Consider the following 21,992-nt stretch of genomic DNA (forward strand, 5'->3'; position numbering starts at 1 on the left):
CTCTGATGGATCAAAATACTGAGCTAGAAATTGTGGTGTCATCCTTGACTCTTTCTCTCACCCAACTTCTGTATGCTAAACACTGCCAATGCTCTTCAGAGATCTCTCTTCACTGCAGCTTTTTCTCTCACCCTCTGTTGAAATTTTCTTTACTTCAGGTCTTTTTATCTTTAACCTGAACTATTGCATCAGCCTCTTAGCTGGTCTCCCTGGCTCTTATAATTTTCCACAAGAATCCAATCCCCAGTTTAGGTTCTAAACATGGTTAATCAGCAGTATGGTAGACTAGATGTCCAAAGATACATTCCTGGCATAAAATATTTCAGAAATGATGGATAAAATATCAAATCATCATTGTAATGCATAGCAGTGCTGGCAGCAAAGTAAAAAATATGAGAAAGCACTAATTCAATGAGGGAAGGAAGCACTGAAAATAGAAGTTTCCCAGGGCTATCTGCCCATCTCTGGAAGCCAAGAACTTGGGTTTTGGGAGTTATAGGGACTAGAGCCAGAACCCAGGAGATCAGAGACCTGTGAATAGCATGGGTATTTTTTTTAAAATGACACCTTCACTGAGTGAAGTAGAAAAAAATCTTGCCCCATAAAATAAAATCATGAAACCTAGCCAGCTTCCCTGGCCCTGAGTTAAAGTAGGAGCAGAGAGGGCAGGAGGAAATTGGCCCTGAGAACTCTTAACCACAAGCCTGTCCTCACATAGATTTGTGGCCAAAATGTACATCACCTTAAAAGTATTCTGAAAAGATTGTGGGCAAAATGTGAGTTCACAGAGGAAAATCACAAAATGTGAGGAACTAAGTCAAAATCAAAAACCTGAAGAAGAAACAAGCTCTGAAATTATACTTGCAAAGACTGCAGATATTGGAATTATCAAACAGAGAATATAAAATAAGTATTTTAATATGCTTAAAGAAAGAAAAGGAGGCATCAAAAGTATTAGTAAAAACAAGAGAGTATAAAAAATCAGTGAGTTTGAAGGCCCTATTGGAAATGGAATAGGATTTTTGAAAAGGCAGTATTTGAATAGATAATGGATGAGACATTTCCAGAGCTGATGAAAGACACTAATCCTAAGATTTAGGAAGGCCAGTGAATCAAACCCAGGAAATGATAGTGGTGTGCTGGACCTGGGTCATATTGACTTGGAAGAGTTTACTGTTAAATTTTCAGGAATTTTGCGAGCCAGTTTTAACCACATCCATTATTAAAATCAAATGATACAAATGCACAATAAAATACCATTAAAAACAAAGGCAATAAATACTCAAAACTTACCACTTTCCTAACTATTTTGTTACATTGAACTATGATTTATGCCAGCGGTCCCCAACCTTTTTGGCACCAGGGTCCGGTTTCGTGGAAGACAATTTTTCCATGGACAGGGCTGGGTCGGGGGTGGTTCAGGCGGTAACGCGAGTGACAGTTCAGGCAGTAATGTGAGTGATGGGGAGTGAAAGGGAGCAGCAAATGAAGCTTCTCTCGCTCGCCCGCCCACAGCTCACCTCCTGCTGTGCGGCCCAGTTCCTAACAGGCCGCGGACCAGTAGTGGTCCGCGGCCCGGGGCTTGGGGACCCCTGATCTATGCCCTTGGGGTTATCTATGTAAATTGTATCTGTATGGTAGAACTATAACAGTGTGCTACTGCATATTGTTTCCAACTCCGCATACAGTGACATCTTATCAGTAGCTTGAAGTCAGCCATGATGGGAGTATTTACACTACAGAGATCAGCAAATGCTACAAATCAGGGATTTATTGACTACTCGTTGATTATATAGACTTTAAAAAATGATGGAGAAGATGTTAATAATGCAGTGTGTTGTGTTTTGAGATGTTACACTGTAACTAGCACAAAAAAAAATTGAGGAAATATTCTTCCAGTATTTAAAAACTATTACCTGATACAGCAAAGCAGTTGCTAATGTCATTGGTGAATAAGCGAGACATATCCCCCTGTTGTTCATTTTTGTCTTACTTGTTCATGTAAATGAAAATATCAATCAGCATTCATTGTGGAACTACACTTGTTTGTCAATTGCAACTATAGGCTGGCTAAAGATGTAAGAGCTTAGTAAAAATCAATGAAAGCAATTCTGTGAGAATCAACTGGCTAAATGGAATTTACAATAAAGAGTATTACATATTTTATTATTTGTAAATTGTGTGCTATACATACCATATATCAGTAAAATTTAGACTAAACTATCTATACAGAATTTTTTTTCTTAGAGAGCTAATGCTAAACATTTACCAGCACACCACTGCACGTTTTCAAAGCATCTAGAGAGAAAAGATGAACTGTCTATAAAAGAATGACAAGTTAGATCGACAATCAATTTATTGGGTTGGCCAAAAAGTCTGTTCCATAGCATCTTATGGAAAAACCTGAACAAAATTTTGGCCAACCCAATATTAACAACTACAACATCAGGTAGAAAAATGTGGAACAAAATCTTGAGAGTATAACAGGATACAAAAAAGTCAACCAAGAATTTTATAAATTAAAACTATGTTTAATGAATAAGGGTAAAGTAAAACCATTTTTCAGACATGTAAAACTGAGGTCCAATAGCAACAAACCCCCACTAAAGGAAGTTCTAAAGGAAATACTCCCAAAATAGAAGATGTGAGAAGAAATGCTCAACAAAACAAATGGTAAGCATGGGGCTAAATCTCAATAGCATTGACTGTATAAAGCAATGACAATAATAATGTCTAATTTGTGAGAACAAAAAAAATCAAGATAAAACTTAAACACAGGTTGGGAGAGAGGAAGCAATTTTAATAATTCCTTGTATTGTTCTGGAAAAAAGATATTTTATTGAGACTTCATTAAATTATATATATAAGTTGAAAATCTAGAGCAACCACTAGTAGAATACAAATAAAGTGTATACATTATAAACTTTTCCTATTAAGGGCCAGATAGTAAATATTTTAGGCTTTTTGGGTCAAAAGACAATATCAAGGATATTGTGTAGGTATTTATGTAACAAGCAAGAAAAGTAATTTCCGAAAATATTTTATTGACAACTCACTGAGTACAATTTTTCTCCATAATACAGTCTACTAATACGAAAAATAGAATTCTTTGGGTGAGGGAGGATAGCATTTTACTTAGAGTTAAAATTAGTGTTCCCTATCATCAAATTGATTGCAAGTAAAAAAGAAAAAAAACATACAAAAGAAAACAAGAAAAAAGGATCACAGAAAAGGTAGGAAAATAGAAAACAGATTGAAAATCGAAAATAAACTATATATCTTAATATATAGTTTATTAGAATAGATATAAATGGATTCAAGTCTTCTGCTAAAAGAAAAATCATCAGTATAATTTTTTTTAAAAATCTAGTTTATAATCCCTGTTTACAAGAGACACACTTAAATTATAAAGCCACAGAAAGGTAAAAATAAAGAGATAGAATTTGCCAGTAAAATACTATCTGAAAGACAGCTCCTATCTCTTTGTTTTTCTTTATTAATTTTAGAATCAGCTTTCCAAGGTTCATAAAAAAACTGCTGAAATTTTGATAGGAATATATTTCTATTTCCCATTGTGGTCACAGTGACTCTAGCCCTTGGTGTTATGAGAATGGTGAACAAAAGGGCCATTGTGAAAAAACTACCTATTGTTGAAACTCTGGGCTGCTGTAACATGATTTGTTCAGATAAAACTAGAACCCTGACAAAGAATGAAATGACTGTTACCCACATATTTACTTCAGATGGCCTGCATGCTGAGGTTACTGGAGTTGGCTACAGTCCATTTGGGGAAGTGACTGTTGATGGTGATGTTGTTCATGGATTCTATAACCCATCTGTTAGCAGAATTTTTGAGGCGGGCTGTGTGTGCAATGATACTGTAATTAGAAACAACACTCTAATGGGGAAACCAATGGAAGGAACCTTAATTGCTCTTGCAATGAAGATGGGTCTTGATGGACTTCAACAGGATTATATCAGAAAAGCTGAATACCCTTTTAGCTCTGAGCAGAAGTGGATGGCTGTTAAGTGTGTGCACCAAACACAGCAGAAAACAAAATCAACCAATGTAACTAACAAAACCCAAACCCGCTGACCTGACTCAGGATCTAGAAGAGGTCAGCCTGGCACAGATATGAAAAACGTACCAATTTAAAAACAACCCCACGGGACTTCCCTGGTGGTGCAGTGGTTAAGAATCCACCTACCAATGCAGGGGACACGGGTTCGATCCCTAGTCTGGGAAGATCCCACATGCAGTGGAGCAAATAAGCCCGTGTGCCACAACTACTGAGCCTGTGCTCTAGAGCCAGTGAGCCACAACTACTGAGCCCGTGTGCCTCAACTGCTAAAGCCCGCGTGCCTAGAGCCCTGCTCTGCAACGACAAGCCTGCACACTGCAAAGAAGAGTAGCCCCTGCTCGCCGCAACAAGAGAAAGCCCGCAGGCCGCAACGAAGACCCAACGCAACCAAAAATAAATAAATAAATAAATAAATAAATAAATAAATAAATAAATAAATAAATAAATAAATCTAAAAAAAACAAAAGAAAGTATGAGTATATACTTTTAAAGGTATATGAGTATATTTCACATCCTAAACTGAGTCTTTTCATCCATGACCATGGTATATTTTCCCACTTATTCAGGTGTTTATTGTCCTTCAATAATATGTTGTAATTTTCTCTGTAAAGAAAAATCTTTTATTAATTTATTTTTCTTGGCACCTTATAGTTTTTGTTGCTCTTGTGAATGATATTGATTTTATGTTACATTTTCTAATTGGTTATTGCTGGTGAATAGGAACTCCAGTGATTTTTTTCTATGTTAATCTTGCATACTGTAACCTTGCTGCGCTTCCTTAATTCATTTTAAAAGCCAACATGCACCCCAATTTCATAGCAGCATTATTTAAAATAGCCAAGATATGGAAGCAACCTAAGTGTCCATCAATAGATGAACAGCTAAAGTAGATGTGATATATATATACACAATGGAATACTACTCAGCCGTAAAAAGAATGAAATTTTGCCATTTGCAACAACATGGATAGACTTGGAGGGTATTACGCTACATGAAATAAGTCAGAGAAAGACAAATACTGTATGATATCACTTACATGTAGAATCTAAAAAATACAAAAAAACTAGTGAATATAACAAAAAAGAAACAGACTCACAGATATAGAGAACAGATTAGTAGTTACCAGTGGGGAGAGGGAGGGGGAGGGGCAATATAGGGGAAGGAGATTAAGAGGTACAAAGTATTAGGTATAAGATAAACTACACAGATCTATTGTACAACACAGGGAATATAGCCAATATTTTGTAACAACTATAAATGTAGTGATTTTTTTTTTAGTTACAGTCAGATCTTTATTTGAAAATCTCATCTGCCAACTTAGTGCTTTCCACCAACTCAGGGTGCAGAAACCTTCACAGGCTTCACAATCTTTTGATTAGGTGCTGCCTTTGTAGTAGCCATTGCTGTCTTTATAAAATAGTGAATCTCTATATTGAACACCTGTAGCTTATACAATACTGTACATCAACTACACTTAAATTTAAAAAAAGAGCAAATACATGGTGTCTCCCTGGTGGTCTGGTGGTTAAGATTCCATGCTTCCACTACAGGAGGCGTGGGTTCGATCCCTGTTCAGGGAAAGTTCCACATACTGTGAGGTGCCGCGTCCCCCCCGCCAAAAAAAGGAAGCCAACATAACCTTAATAGTAATGCTTCTTAAGAACAACACAAAAGCCTATCATTTCACTCATCATAGACACAAAAATTCTAGATAAAATACTATCAGAACAAAGCCAGTTGTTTATTAAAATAATTATTAATTAAATATTAAATTATTAATTAAAATATTATTAAAATAATAACATTCTATGAAAAAAATGGTGCTATAATTTTTAATCAATAATGTACATAAAGATGGACTCAGGGGCTTACTAAAAATTAAAATTCCCAAAGATCAGTTAGGATGGAGTGAAAACATGTGTATTTTAAGTCTCTCCTCCCCCCAGAGATACCTAGGCAATTATGGCATATGTGGTTTTGTGGGATAAGGACTAAACTTTAGGAAATGCTGAAGAGAAGTTTGTTTTAGAAATACAAAAGTTATTCATATTGTTAAATCAATCTCCATAATTCAATATATCTCCTAAATAAAGGGAAAAACCTCCCAATAGAAACTAGTTTCAATACCAACAGACACTTTAAAAATTTAATAAGATTAAGCAGCAAATAATAATAAACTTAAAGATTTGCCATGTAATTATCTTTACCATTAATACCAAGAAGCCAGGGAGGCTCACCAATCTTAACCAACGCTGTTTTGAGGGTTATTGCATACTGATGGAGGTGGGGAAATCAGCTCCTGCCTACCCAATCTATAAGCTTACAACAAAGCTACTGTAATTAAAATAGTATGGTACTTGTATAAGAATAATTAAGTGGGTGACTGAAACAGAATACAGCATTCAAAAATGGTTTAAAATACCATCACATTGGGATTAGGTTTTCAACATATGAATTTTGAAGGACACGAACACTCAGTAGACACTATGGTGTTCAGAACAGTTCAGAATATCTCTTATCATTTTATAGGGATCTTTAAAAATGGATTAAAAAAATAAATGGGTACCTAATATGTGACATATCAACATTCCAATTTAAGGGATGGGGATTAATATTACATTTAATTAAATGGTACTAGTAAAACGACAGTCCATCTGGGCAGAGAAAAAGACCCTTACATTATGCTACAAAACATGTATTTCAGATAGATTAGATCTCTGAATATAAAAAGGATGTCTATGAAAATATTCTAAGAGAGTGCAGGAAAATTAACATACAAACTCAAGGTGGAATCAACCTGATGGAACCAAAAACACAGAAGCCCTAAAACCATAAAAAAAAAAAAATGACCGATTTTAAAAACCCTTTTTTTGACAAGCTGTAACATACAAAAAGAGCACAAATCCTAAGTGAACAGCTGAATGAATTAGCACCAAGTAAGTGCTCCTGTAAAACTACCACCAGGTTAAGAAATAGACAATCTCCAGGTCCCCAGAAGCCCTCCTCACGCTTCTCCTCAATTACCACCCACTTGTACTGCCCCAAAGGCAAACATCATCCTAATTTTTAATACATTAGTTTAGCTTTGCCTATTTAAAAACTTACGTAAACGAAATCCTACATAAGGTATATAGTCTTTTAACTTTCTCTTCTTTTGCTTAACATGTTGTGTGTGAGATTCATCCATATTTCTGTGTGTAGCTATATGTCATTTATTTCCAGAGCTGCATAGTATTTCATCACATGAACCATTCTAGGCATTCTACTGATGAATCTTTGAATTGTTTCTAGTTTGGGAGAATTAAAAATAATGCTGCAAGAAAAACTGTGTCCATGTGTCTTGGTGAACACATGCATGCATAAGTATATTAGGTATATACTTAGGAGTGAAACTATTTGGTTAAAGAGAAATCATATGCTTAACTTTAGTAGCTATGTCCAATTTTCCAAAGTAGAAGTACCAACTTATACTTCAATCAGCAGTGTATGAGAATTTGCTTTACTTCACATCCTTGACAAAATCTGGCATTGTGTCTTTTAAATTTTGGCCAAAGATGATTGATTTGACTATATAAAAGTTAAATATTTCTGTATAAATTTAAAAAATGGTATTTATTACTGAGGAAATTGTTTAATAAATTAAGGTACAACCAAATCATAGACTAATATAATGCTGTGAAAATAAGTTAGATCTCTAGATATTGTTTGGAAGTGATATTCATGATGTGTTGCCAAGAGAAAAAAGCATGTAGCAGAGTTAAAAAGAAACATACCAAACCTAAACCAAAACCAAACATGAATACTCTCTTTATATTTGTGCATGCATGCTTGTATGAGCATAGAACATGCGAAATCATTAATATTTCTGACTTCAGGGTCTTAGGACAGCCAGGTTAAGTTTGAGTTCTTATAAAAGCATGTATTACTTTTGTTATTAAAAATTCCAATAAAAATGCAAACAAAAACAACTCCCTGCAGCAGATGCAGACAGTTTACCAACTATGAACAAGGCACTGCCCTGGATTTTGGCACAATTTCCTAAAGGCTTATCATCTGGTGGAGGAGATAGCTTGGTGGAGAGACTGTCATTTCAAGTTTAGCAAAAAGATTATTTCCCATTATACCACACAAACTAGCACAAAATAACTTTGAACTTGTGATTTGTCAGTGTCATTTGTCTTTCCTTGGATTACCTTCAGAGAGCCTTCTAAAATAAAAGGAATCTTTTCCTTCTCTTTTTCTTTTTCTTGATCTGATATCTCTGTTTTGCTCATTCCTTTGTTACCTATAACCAGAGAAAATTAAACTTCTTAGTAAAACTCTCTAAAATAAGGTTTCATAGAAGGACCAAGCGTCTGGCTTGTAGGGGATCCCCATTCACTCATCTCTGAATTCTTTTTTTGCCATCTCTAGAGCGGACATCTGAAGTGGAACTGAGCTCTTTTAGGGATGAACAACTCACCATCTGTGGAGGCAGTACATTCCATTCTCAAAGTGTTGAGATTTTCAAGATTTTAGTGAACTGGACTCTCTCTCACTAGAGTTTTAACCTAATTAATCCTAATTTAACCCCTTAAGACCACACAGAACAAATTTAACTTTTCTTTCTATACTGAAGCCCTCCTCTTGCCATTATAGTTATTCTGTTGTGAAGATTTACATCTGTCCTGACTTGAGAGGCCTCAAACTGAATGCAATACCTACCAGGTGTATTCCAATCCCAATTCCAAATAAACCATTTTCTGAATTTGGCCCATAGACACCCAGATAATTATTAAGCTTTTGGTTCTGCTCAGAAGCAGAATAAAGAAAAGGCAGTCAACCCACAATTTTTGTTACTAACAGTAAAGTATGGCCTGGACACGATTGTGAGAGGGCAGCCCTACCTGTCTTTTTAGATAGTCCCATCGAGTATTCCAATTACCTAGTACTGTCCTGCTGCACCCCCATCAGGAGGAAGGCTGAGTTGATGGATGGATTATGTAACCATTTTGGTGAAAGGTGAATGCTTCATCTTTGACTTGGTTTTCCAAGTTTTATTTTAGAATCAACCAAGCACAAATTCCTTTGGTAGTTTACAGAGGTTGCAAAAACTTTGGAAATTATATAGTTTTGCTTCTTTATAGGAAATCACTCTCAACTTGGTTATCAGAAACAATGAGTATTATTCACACAGAGTTAACTTCCTTTGTATGAACCCAGTGAAATATCTTTATTTTCCAGATGAATTACCTCGACATTTCACTTATTTATCAAGTATCCTTCCTCTTTTTCTCACCCTCTTCTCTCTGACTGACAGCATCAAAGCCATGAAAATTGACAACAACAAAAATGAAAATATCTATTGATCCAACATCCTGTCGAGTCCATGTCACAGGCCCCCAACAATCCGTTTTTCCTTCATTTTTAAATTCTAACTCCCAGTTAGTCTCGGGACTCTTCTGTTTACTCTTCTAAGGAAGGTCTTGTTTTAATCTCACTTTGGAAGCCATAATGATTCTTATGGAGACATACTGACTCTGAATCGAACTCATGTATTGCCAACAAAACTTAGATAGGCAAACCTATCAACCCCAGCAAAATAAAGACACTTGGCATTTCTCAGCATCACACTGGCTCTGAATAGATTGAATCTTTCAGATCTGGCAGGAAGTGTGGTCAATATAAGACAAGTATCAATCAATATACAACAAATATTCTCATCATATTTAGAATGCAGCTATTCTATTTTTTTAGGGAAAGTGAAGAGTCACAGAAATTTTGTGGACAACTCTTTTTAATTCTGAAATGTTCACTGTCTTGATTAAATTAATAAATAGAATGTCTTTGGACTTACGTATAAGTTCAACTGGTTACTTATTTTTAGATTTTTTAATAGAATAAATTTTGCTAGTAGAAGAAATTTTGGTACCAGCAGAAGATTTTATTTCCAGCTCATTCTTGGTCCTACTGATTTCCTCAGCCATTTTAGCTTCCTGATATACAGCTTCTTCTTTTATGATCCAATCTTGAATGGATTTTGCAACAAGTTCCAAATAATTCCTAAAAAAAGCAAAGAACAGCAGGTGACAATTGAGTTAATATTAGTTAAAGTCAAGAAGTGCTTAAGATACTGATTGGGCAAATAACTTTTAAAAAATGAACTGATTCTAAATTGCCCATGTAACAAATGTAATAGCAATATATCCTAGAATATATTTTGTACAAAGTAGTCATATATAAACATCCAATAAACATTTGAAAAATTTTCAGCTTCCTTCATGATTAAAGATGCATAAAATTAAAAATTAGATATTTCCATCCAAACCAAAGATTAAAATGCTTGATAATACCAAGAGTTGATGACGGTTTGGAGAAACAGTCATTCTCAGTGCTATTAATTGGAGAGTAATATGGCAAAATCTCTTTTTAGGGCAATTTTATAGCACAATAGGTACTATCTTAATTGACTACCAGCTAAGTGACTCACTGGATTAGCTGAAACACTGCACTCTTGCTATAAAACTTACTGGCCCTTGAATACCCACATCCTAAATACTACACCCTAAGCTGCTTGTGCATTTATGTATACATCAGCATCTTATTGCTTACTGGGATTCAGTAATATTTGCTCCCAAATCCATTTATTCTATTTATACTGATTATTGTAATTATTTTAACTAAATGTTATGTACACTTACAATATATGAATATCCAAAGAAAGTTGTTGCTAGGGAAAAAAGTTGAAATATTTAGGCTTGACAATGAAGATTAATGTCAAATTGTATGAAAGTGAGGAAAAAAGTTTTGAAAAAATAAAGCTAGATGAATTCTATACTCAAGTTGCTTCATTATTTTCTTTAATTCTTGATCTCTTTTAAAGAAAAGAAATGCAAATTGGAAAAGAAGGAGTAAAACTGTCACTGTTTGCACATGACATGGTACTATACATAGAAAATCCTAAAGATACTACCAGAAAACTACTAGACCTCATCAGTTAATTTGGTAAAGTTGCAGGATACAAAATTAATACACAGAAATCTGTTGCATTTCTATACACTAAAAACAAAATAGCAGAAAGAGAAATTAAGTAAACAATCCCACTTACCATTGCATCAAAAAGAATAAAATACCTAGGAATAAACCTACCTAAGGAGGCAAAAAACCTATACTCCAGAAACTATAAGACACTGATGAAAGAAATTGAAGAGGACACAAACAGATGGAAAGATATACTGTGTTCTTGGATTGGAAGAACCAATATGGTTAAAATGCCCATACTAACCAAGGCTATCTATAGATCCAATGCAACCCCTATCAAATGCCCAAAGGCATTTTTCACAGAACTAGAACAAAATTTTAAAAATTTGTATGGAAATACAAAAGACCCTGAATAGCCAAAGCAATCTTGAAAAAGAAGAATAGAGCTGGAGGAATCAGGCTCCCTGACTTCAGACTATACTACAAAACTACAGTCATCAAAACAGTATGGCACTGGCAGAATATAGACCAATGGAACAGGATAGAAAGCCCAGAAATAAACCCACACACTTATGGGCAATTAATCTATGGCAAAGGAGGCAAGAATATAGAAAACAATGGAGAAAAGATAGTCTCTTCAATAAGTGGTACTGGGAAAACTGGACAGCTACATGTAAAAAGATGAATTTAGAACACTCCCTAACACCATACACAAAAATAAACTCAAAATGGATTAAAGACCTAAATGTAAGGTCAGACACTATAAAACTCTTAGAGGAAAACATAGGAAGAACACTCTTTGATATAAACTGCAGCAATATTTTTTTGGATCTGTCTCCTAGAATAATGGAAATAAAAACAAAAATAAACAAATGGCTCCTAATTAAACTTAAAAGCTTTTGCACAGCAAAGGAAACCATAAACAAAATGAAAAGATAACCTATGGAATGGGAGAAAATATTTGCAAACTATGTGATGGAGAAGGGATTGATTTCCAAAATATACAAACAACACATACAGCTCAATATAAAAAAAAAACAAACAACCCAATCAAAAAAATGGGCAGAAGATGTAAATAGTTATTTCTCCAATGAAGACATACAGATGGTCAATAGGCACATGAAAAAATGCTCAATGTTGTTAATTACTAGAGAAATGCAAATCAAAACTACAATGAGGTATCACCTCATACCAGTCAGAATGACCATCATCAAAAAGTCTACAAATAATAAATGCTGGAGAGGGTGTGGAGAAAAGGGAACTCTCCTGCACTGTTTGTGGGAATGTAAATTGGTACAGCCACTATGGGGAACAGTATGGAGTTTCCTTAAAAAACTAAAAATAGAGTAACCATAAGATCCAGCAATCCCACTCCTGGGCATATATCCAGAGAAACCATACTTTGAAAAGACACATGTACCCCAATGTTCACTGCAGCACTATTTAAAATAGCCAGGACATGGAAGCAACCTAAATGTCCATCAACAGAGAAATGGATGAAGAAGATGTAGTACATATATACAATGGAATATTACTCAGCCATAAAAAGGAACAAAACTGGTCATTTATAGAGATGTTGATAGACCTAGAGAGTATCATACAGACCGAAGTCAGAAAGAGAGAAACAAATATCATATATTAATGCATATATATGGAATCTAGAAAAATGGTATAGATGATCTTATTTGCAAAGCAGAAATAGAGACACAGACATAGAGAACAAATGTATGGATACCAAGGGAGAAAGGGGTGGGGTGGGAGGAACTGGGAGATTGGGATTGACACATATACACTATTGATACTAGATATAAAATAGACATCTAATGAGAACATACTGTATAGCACAGGGAACTCTACTTAATGCACTGTGGTGACCTAAACGGGAAGGAAATCCAAAAAAAGAGGGGATGTATGTATATGTATAGCTGATTCATTTTGCTCTACAGCAGAAAGTAACACAACATGGTAAAGCAACTATACTCCAATAAAAATTAATTTAAAAATAATAAAAAAAATTAATAATAAAATACCTTATTTGCCTAAAAAAAGAGAAAGAAATCAACTGAAAATTGTAGACTATGAATTATGGTTACACAACATCTTCATTTGGAAGGTAAAAGATATCTCAAACTCAACACGCCCCAAATCAAACTCCTGATCTTCCACTCCAAACTGCTCATCAAGCCCTTTGGCCTCTTAGCTGATGGCAAGTCTGCACTTGTCATCAGGTTGTGTTGAATAGGTCAAATACCCTGAAGTTATCTTTGACTACTCTTGTTTCTCATGTCCTTCTTCCAATATGTCAGGAAATCCAAATGATTTTTAAAAACATATTTAAAATACATTCAGAATCTGATCACTTCTCACTCCCTTTACCACTATCGTCCTGGTCTGTCACTACCACCTTTTGCTAGGATTGCTGCCATAGACTCCCAACAAGTCTCCTTGTTCCTACTCTCGACCCCCTGTAGTCTATTCTAGAGAGAGCGAGTAGGAAGATCCCTTTCATCCTTAAGTCATATCATGTCTCTCTTATGCTCAGGACCTTTCAATAAGTCTGCATTTCAAACAAAACCCAGAATCATTAGTACTAATCTGTGATGAGAGAACACAGATATGTATATTTCAAATGAGATAACAAAATAAGGAATATTTTAGCATGCAATGATTCAGGAAATTTGCCACCCACAGATACTTTCTGAAAGAATTACTCACAAATGTATTCCAGCTGCGTTAAGAAAAAACATCCAAGACAACACGGGATATAAGTAAGAGTTGAGAAATAATAATACTTACAATTAAAAGTAGGTAACTATGTATGCCACTTATTTATGATTAAAAAATATTACTTTACAATTGGAAATAAAAATTTTCAGCAATTTCTAAATGGGAGGTAGGAGATTTGTTGGGAGTAAGTGAAAATATGTTAAAGATTTTAACATTTTCTGTGAAATGATATTAATATTCTTTAACCCTAGCTATTATATAAAAATGTTTAAATATGTGATTTAAAAGGATAAGTGTAACTTCTAGAAGAATATAAATACAATGTATGACTTTTAAAAATCACATGCTAAGAATGAACTAAGAAAATTGAATCTAACAAAAGGAAGGAAAGGGATTAATCCTGAAGTAAAAATGTGTGTTTATAAATTTAATGGTAAGACACGGCCCCCGGCTGTCATCTTGGATGCAGTGTCTTTTGTCTCACTTCTGCAGATGGCCTGCCTGAGCTGAGGTGTTGGTGGCAGCCATTTGGCACTAGGAACTCTGGTCGGAAGAGCTGGGTGCAAGGCCTCTGCAGGTGGCCCCCTGTGAGCAAGGGAAACCCGACTAAGCACAAAGGAAAAAAAAGCTATCTCAGAGCTGTGACTATTTTCAAGGCTACTGTTTTTCTCTGTGGAACACTGCCTTTGGGGCAAAACAAGGAAGAAGCAGCTGATTCTAATGTGCAGCGCAGAAGGAGAGACACTGCAGGCCAGCTTCTCCAACTCTGAAGGCACTCCAGCCGTGTGGCTGACAGGGTCTTGGTGCTCTGGCTGGGTGTCAGGCCTGACCCTCTGAGGTGTGAGAGCCAAGTTCAGGACACTGGACCACCAGAGGCCTCCTGGACCCACATAATACCAATCGGTGAGAGCTCTCCCAGAGATCTCCATCTCAATGCTAAGACCCAGCTCCAATCAACGACCAGCAAACTCCATTGTTGGACATCCCATGCCAAACAGCTAGCAAGATGGGAACAAAACCCCACCCATTAGCAGAGAGGCTGCCTAAAATCATATTGAGTTCACAGACACCCCAAAACACACCACCAGATGTGGTCCTGCCCACCAGAAAGACAAGATCCAACTTAATCCACCAGAACACATGTACTAGTCCACTCCACCAGGAAGCCCACACAACCCACTGAACCAACCTTAGCCACTGGGGGCAGACACCAAAAACAACAGGAACTATGAACCTGCAGCCTGCTAAAAGGAGACCTCAAACACAGTAAGTGAAGAAAAATGAGAAGACAGAGAAACACACAGCAGATGAAGGAGCAAGGCAAAAACCCACCAGACCAAACAAATGAAGATGAAATAGGCAGTCTACCTGAAAAAGAATTCAGAGTAATGATAGTAAAGATGATACAAAATCTTGGAAATAGAATGGAGAAAAATACAAGAACCATTTAACAAGGACCTAGAAGAACTAAAGAGCAAACAAACAATGATGAACACCACAATAAATGAAATGAAAAATTCTCTAGAAGGAATCAATAGCAGAATAACTGAGGCAGAAGAACGGATAAGTGACCTGGAAGATAAAATAGTGGAAAAAACTACTGCAGAGCAGAATAAAGAAAAAAGAATGAAAAGAATTGAGGACAGTCTTAGAGACCTCTGGACAACATTAAATGTACCAACATTCGAATTATAGGGGTCCCAGAAGAAGAAGAGAAAAAGAAAGGGACTGAGAAAATATTTGAAGAGACCATAGTTGAAAACTTCCCTAATATGGGAAAGGAAATAGTCAGTCAAGTCCAGGAAGTACAGAGAATCCCATACAGGATAAATCCAAGGAGAAACATGCCAAGACACATATTAATCAAACTATCAAAAATTAAATACAAAGAAAAAATATTAAAAGCAGCAAGGGAAAAACAACAAATAACATACAAAGGAATCCCCATAAGGTTAAGAGCTGATCTTACAGCAGAAACTCTGCAAGCCAGAAGGGAGTGGCAGGACATATTTAAAGTGATGAAAGGGAAAAACCAACAACCAAGATGACTCTACCCAGCAAGGATCTCATTCAGATTGCACAGAGAAATTAACACCTTTTCAGACAAGCAAAACCTAAGAGAATTCAGCACCACCAAACCAGCTTTACAACAAATGCTGAAGGAACTTCTCTAGGCAGGAAACACAAGAGAAGGAAAAGTCCTACATAAACAAAACAAAACAAGTATGAAAATGGTAATAGGAACATACATATCGATAATTACCTTAAATGTAAATGGATTAAATGCTCTAACCAAAAGACACAGACTGGCTGAATGGATACAAAAACAAGACCTGTATATATGCTGTCTACAAGAGACCATTTCAGACCTAAGGAAACATGTAGACTGAAAGGGAGGGGATGGAAACAGATATTCCATGCAAATGGAAATCAAAAGAAAGGTGGAGTAGCAATTCTCATGTAAGAAAAAATACACTTTAACATAAAGACTATTACAAGAGACAAAGAAGGACACTACATAATGATCAAGGGACCAATCCAAGAAGAAGATATAACAATTGTAAATATTTATACACCCAACATAGCAGTACCTCAATACATAAGGCAAATGCTAACAGCCATAAAAGGGGAATTTGACAGGAGCACAATCATAGTAGGGGACTTTAACACCCCACTTTCACCAATGGACAGATCAAGCAAAATGAAAATAAATAAGGAAAGCAAGCTTTAAATGACACCTTAAACAAGATGGACTTAATTGATATTTATAGGACATTGTATCCAAAAACAACAGAATACACTTTCTTCTCAAGAGCTCATAGAGCATTCTCCAGGATAGATTATATCTTGGGTCACAAATCAAGCCTTGGTAAATTTACGAAAACTGAAATCATTTCACATATCTTTTTCAACCACAATGCTATGAGACTAGATATCAATTACAGGAAAAGAAACTGTAAAAAATACAAACACATGGAGGCTAAACAAAATAACCAGGAGATCACTGAAGAAATCAAAAAATACCTAGAAACAAAGGACAATGAAAACATGATGACCCAAAACCTATGGGATGCAGCAAAAGTAGTTCTAAGAGGGAATTTTATAGCAATACAATCCTACCTCAAGAAACAAGAAACATCTCAAATAAACAACCTAAATTTACATCTAAAGTAATTAGAGAAAGAAGAACAAAAAAACCCTGAACTTAGCAGAAGGAAAGAAATCATAATTATCAGATCAGAAATAAATTAAAAAGAGATGAAGAAAACAATTACAAAGATCAATAAAGCTAAAAGCAAGTTCTTTGAGCAGATAAACAAAATTGATAAACCATTAGCCAGACTCATCAAGAAAAAGAGGAAGAAGACTCAAATCAACATAATCAGAAATGAAAAAGGAGAAGTAACAACTGACATTGCAGAAATACAAAGGATCATGAGAGATTACTACAAGCACCTATATGCCAATAAAATGGACAACTTGGAAGAAATGGATGAATTCTTAGAAAAGCACAACCTTCCGAGACTAAACGAGGAAGAAATAGAAAATATAAACAGACTGATCACAAGCACTGAAATTGAAACTGTGATTAAAAATCTTCCAACAAACAAAAGCCCAGGTCCAGATGGCTTCACAGGTGAATTCTATCAAATATTTAGAGAAGAGCTAACACCTATCCTTCTCCAATTCTTCCAAAATATAGCAGAGGGAGGAAGACTCCCTAACTCATTCTACAAGACCACAATCACCCTGATACCAAAACCAGACAAAGATGTTACAAAAAAAGAAAACTACAGGCCAATATCACTGTTGAACATAGATGCAAAAATCCTCAACAAAATACTAGCAAACAGAATCCAGCAGCACATTAAAAAGATCATACACCACGATCAAGAGGGGTTTATCCCAGGAATGAAAGGATTCTTTAATATGCGCAAATCAATCAGTGTGATACACCATATTAACAAATTGAAAGATGAAAACCATATGATAATCTCAATAGATGCAGAAAAAGCTTTTGACAAAATTCAACACCCATTTATGATAAAAACTCTCCAGAAAGTAGTCATAGAGGGAACTTACATCAACATAATAAAGGCCATATATGACAAACCCACAGCCAACACCATTCTCAATGGTAAAAAACTGAAACCATTTCCACTGAGATTAGGAACAAGGTTGCCCACTCTCACCACTATTATTCAACATAGTTTGGAAGTTTTAGCCACAGCAATTGGAGAAGAAAATGAAATAAAAGGAATCCAAATTGGAAAAGAAGAAGTAAAGCTGTCACTTTTTGCAGAGGACATGATACTATATATAGAGCATCCTAAAGATGCTACCAAAAACTACTAGAGCTAATCAATGAATATGGTAAAGTAGCAGGGTACAAAATTAATGCACAGAAATCTCTTGCATTCGTATACACTAATGATGAAAAATCTGAAAGAGAAATTAAGGAAACGCTCCCATTTACCACTGCAACAAAAAGAACAAAATACCTAGGAATAAACCTACCTAAGGAGAAAAAAGACCTATAGCAGAAAACTATAAGACACTGATGAAAGAAAGTAAAGATGACACAAACAGATGGAGAGATATACCATACTCTTGGATTGGAAGAATCAACATTGTGAAAATGACTCTACTACCCAAAGCAATCTACAGAGTCAATGCCATCCTTATGAAATTACCAATGGCATTTTTCACAGAACTAGAAGAAAAAATATCACAATTTGTTTGGAGACACAAAAGACCCCGAATAGCCAAAGCAATCTTGAGAAAGTAAAATGGAGCTCGAGGAATCAGGCTGCCAGGCTTCAGGCTGTACTACAAAGCTACAGTAATCAAGACAGTATGGTACTGGCACAAAAACAGAAATATAGATCAGTGGAACAGGCTAGAAAGCCCAGAGAGAAACCCATGTACATATAGTCACCTTATGTTTGATAAAGGAGGCAAGAATATACAATGAAGAAAAGACAGCCTCTTCAATAAGTGGTGCTGGGAAAACTGGACAGCTATATGTAAAAGAATGAAATTAGAACACTCCCTAACACCATACACAAAAGCCAACTCAAAATGGATTAAAGACCTAAATGTAAGGCCAGACACTATAAAACTCTTAGAGGAAAACATAGGCAGAACACTCTATGACATAAATCACAGCAAGGTCCTTTTTGACCCACCTCCTAGAGAAATGGAACTAAAAACAAAAATAAACAAATGGGACCTAATGAAACTTAAAAGCTTTTGCACAGCAAAGGAAACCAGAAACAAGATGAAAAGACAACCCTCAAAATGGGAGAAAATATTTACAAATGAAGCAACTGACAAAGGATTAATCTCCAAGATATACAAGCAGCTCATGCAGCTCAATATCAAAAAAACAAATAACCCAATCCAAAAATGGGCAGAAGACCTAAATAGACATTTCTCCATAGAACATATACAGATTGACAACAAACACATGAAAGGATGCTCAACATCACTAATCATTAAAGAAATGCAAATCAAAACTACAATGAGGTATCACCTTATACCAGTCAGAATGGCCATCATCAAAAAATCTACAAACAATAAATGCTGGAGAGGGTGTGGAGAAAAGGGAACACTCTTGCACTGTTGGTGGGAATGTAAATTGATACAGCCACTATGGAGAACAGTATGGAGGTTCCTTTAAAAACTAAAAATAGAACTACCATACGACACAGGAATCCCACTACTGGGCATATACCCTGAGAAAACCATAATTCAAAAAGAGACATGTAGGGCTTCCTTGGTGGCGCAGTGGTTAAGAATCCGCCTGCCAATGCAGGGGATACGGGTTCGAGCCCTGGTCCGGGAAGATGCCACATGCCGCAGAGCAACTAAGTCCGTGCACCACAACTACTGAGCCTGCTCTCTAGAGCCCGCGAACAACAATTACTGAGCCAACTTGCCACAACTACTGAAGCCCGCGTGCCTAGAGCCCGTGCTCCGCAACAAGAGAAGCCACCACAATAAGAAGCCCGTGCACCGCAATGAAGAGTAGCCCCCACTTGCTGCAACTAGAGAAAGCCCGCACCCAGCAACAAAGACCCAACGCAGCCAAAAATAAATAAATAAAATAAATAAGTTTATTAAAAACAAGTAAATTAAAAAATAAAAAATAAAAAGAGACATGTACCATAAGTTCATTGCAGCACTATTTACAATAGCCAGGACATGGAAGCAAGCTAAGTGTCCATTGACAGATGAATGGATAAAGAAGATGTGGCACATATATATAGAATGGAATATTACTCAGCCATAAAAAGGAACGAAATTGAGTTATTTGTAGTGAGGTGGATGGACCTAGAGTCTGTCATACAGAGTGAAGTAAGTCAGAAAGAGAAAAACAAATACCATATGCTAATACATATATATGGAATGTAATAAAATAAAGAGGTTCTGAAGAACTTAGAGGCAGGACAGGAACAAAAACTCAGATGTAGAGAATGGACTTGAGGACACAGGGAGGGGGAAGGGTAAGCTGAGATGAAGGGAGAGAGTGGCATTGACATATACACACTACCAAATGTAAAATAGATAGCTAGTGGGAAGCAGTTGCATAGCACAGGGAGATCAGCTCAGTGCTTTGTGACCACCTAGAGGGGTGGGGTAGGGAGGGTGGGAGGGAGACGCAAAAGGGAGGAGATATGGGGATATATGTATATGTATAGCTGATTCACTTTGTTATAAAGCAGAAACTAACACACAATTGTAAAGCAATTATACTCCAATAAAGATATTAAAATAAATAAATAAATAAGTAAGTAAATAAATAAATAAATAGAAAACCCAAAGAGTCTAATAACCATGACAGAAGTTGTATCAGTAATTAAACATCGTCCCAGGTCCAGATGTTCTTATTTGGAAGTTTTACCAAATGCCAAAGGAACATATATCTTAGTCTTGCACAAACTCATTCAGACAATCAAAAAATAGAAATGAAAAAGGAGAACATCCGCCCATTAACTTACGAGGCTAATCAAATCCCAATATGAAAGCCAGACAAGAACGTTTAAAGAAGGGAAAATTATAGCTGAGTCTTACCCACGAATACAGACCCAAATATTGTGAATAATCTATTAGCAAACCTAATGCAGTAATTTATAATAAAAGATAACATAATGGACAAATTGGATTTTCACAGGAATAAGGTTGAACACTAGAATATCTATTAATAAAATTTAGCACTTTAACGAATAAAAAAGAACACCTAAATTGATGCAGAAAAATCATTTGATATGATTTAATAGTCACTTATGATTAAGAACTCAGAGCAAACTAGTAACAGGAGGAACTTTTCTAACCTAATAAGGAGTATTTACATAAATCCTACAGCAGAAAAACAAAAGCAAAAACATACTTAATAGATGAATATTCAAAACCTAGAGCAAGACAAGGATGTTCTCAAAATTGTATTGGAAGTCCTAGTCGGCAAAGAAATGAAAAGTATAATTACTGGAATGAGAAACAAAACAAAGAAAAGCACAGTTTAAGATATTAGCTTGGTACATCTGTTGTGTGCCTTAATTTTGAAAAATCATCTCATGACTTTAAAATGTGTGTTCCCGTGTATGCATATATGTATGCACACAACCTATTTCCCCAATTATTCTGTAAGACCATGTTCGTACTCTCTATCTTTCTGTATCCCTTAGGACTAAATCAATTCTATACAAATAACAAATACTGAATATACATTAACCAGTATTGAAAAATAATTAAAAGTCCTCATTACTAATAAGAAGAGAAAGCAAAATGTTAAGTTAGCAATGGAATAAGGATCTGGGAAGAAAAAAAATCACTGATTCCTAGAGGCCTCAGTTTGCTGGGAACCTGACTGTATGTGTCACTCAGCTGCCCTACTTTTGAGTCTTCCCTAGATCAAGTGGAGTTACCACAAACCAGCATGTGGAATGTCATGTTTTGTAGTTCCTACTTTAAATCTTTCAGAGGCTGTTTTATTGGAGTCTAAATGAATCAAATGTAATTTAATAATATCCCCACTAGATCCAACGGGATAGGGAATGACGTCTGTCTTCCTCAGGGAGATAGTTTCAATGCCTATCACAGTGCCTGGCACACACATTCAACTTGGTGAGCTGAATTGAATCTATAGTATCACACAAATGTTTTTATCAAGTTGAACCACCCAGCTTAGGCTATAAGAACTAAAAACTAGGTAACTAACAA

The 21,992-nt window shown here is 35.7% G+C and overlaps 1 protein-coding gene across 1 annotated transcript in view; it reads right to left on the reverse strand.

The window, feature by feature from the left end:
• Nucleotides 1–21,992, reverse strand: part of SPAG17 (sperm associated antigen 17) — a 220,660-nt gene that overhangs the window by 95,435 nt on the left and 103,233 nt on the right. Inside the window, exons 19-20 of the mRNA XM_059928865.1 lie at nucleotides 9,943–10,124; nucleotides 8,276–8,367 (exon numbers count right to left, since the gene is read on the reverse strand). Of these exons, the coding sequence (XP_059784848.1) occupies nucleotides 8,276–8,367; nucleotides 9,943–10,124 (274 nt within the window). The remainder of the gene's footprint in view (nucleotides 1–8,275; nucleotides 8,368–9,942; nucleotides 10,125–21,992) is intronic.

This window comes from Balaenoptera ricei, chromosome 1 (genome assembly GCF_028023285.1).
Source record: "Balaenoptera ricei isolate mBalRic1 chromosome 1, mBalRic1.hap2, whole genome shotgun sequence".
NCBI classification, from domain to species: domain Eukaryota; kingdom Metazoa; phylum Chordata; class Mammalia; order Artiodactyla; family Balaenopteridae; genus Balaenoptera; species Balaenoptera ricei.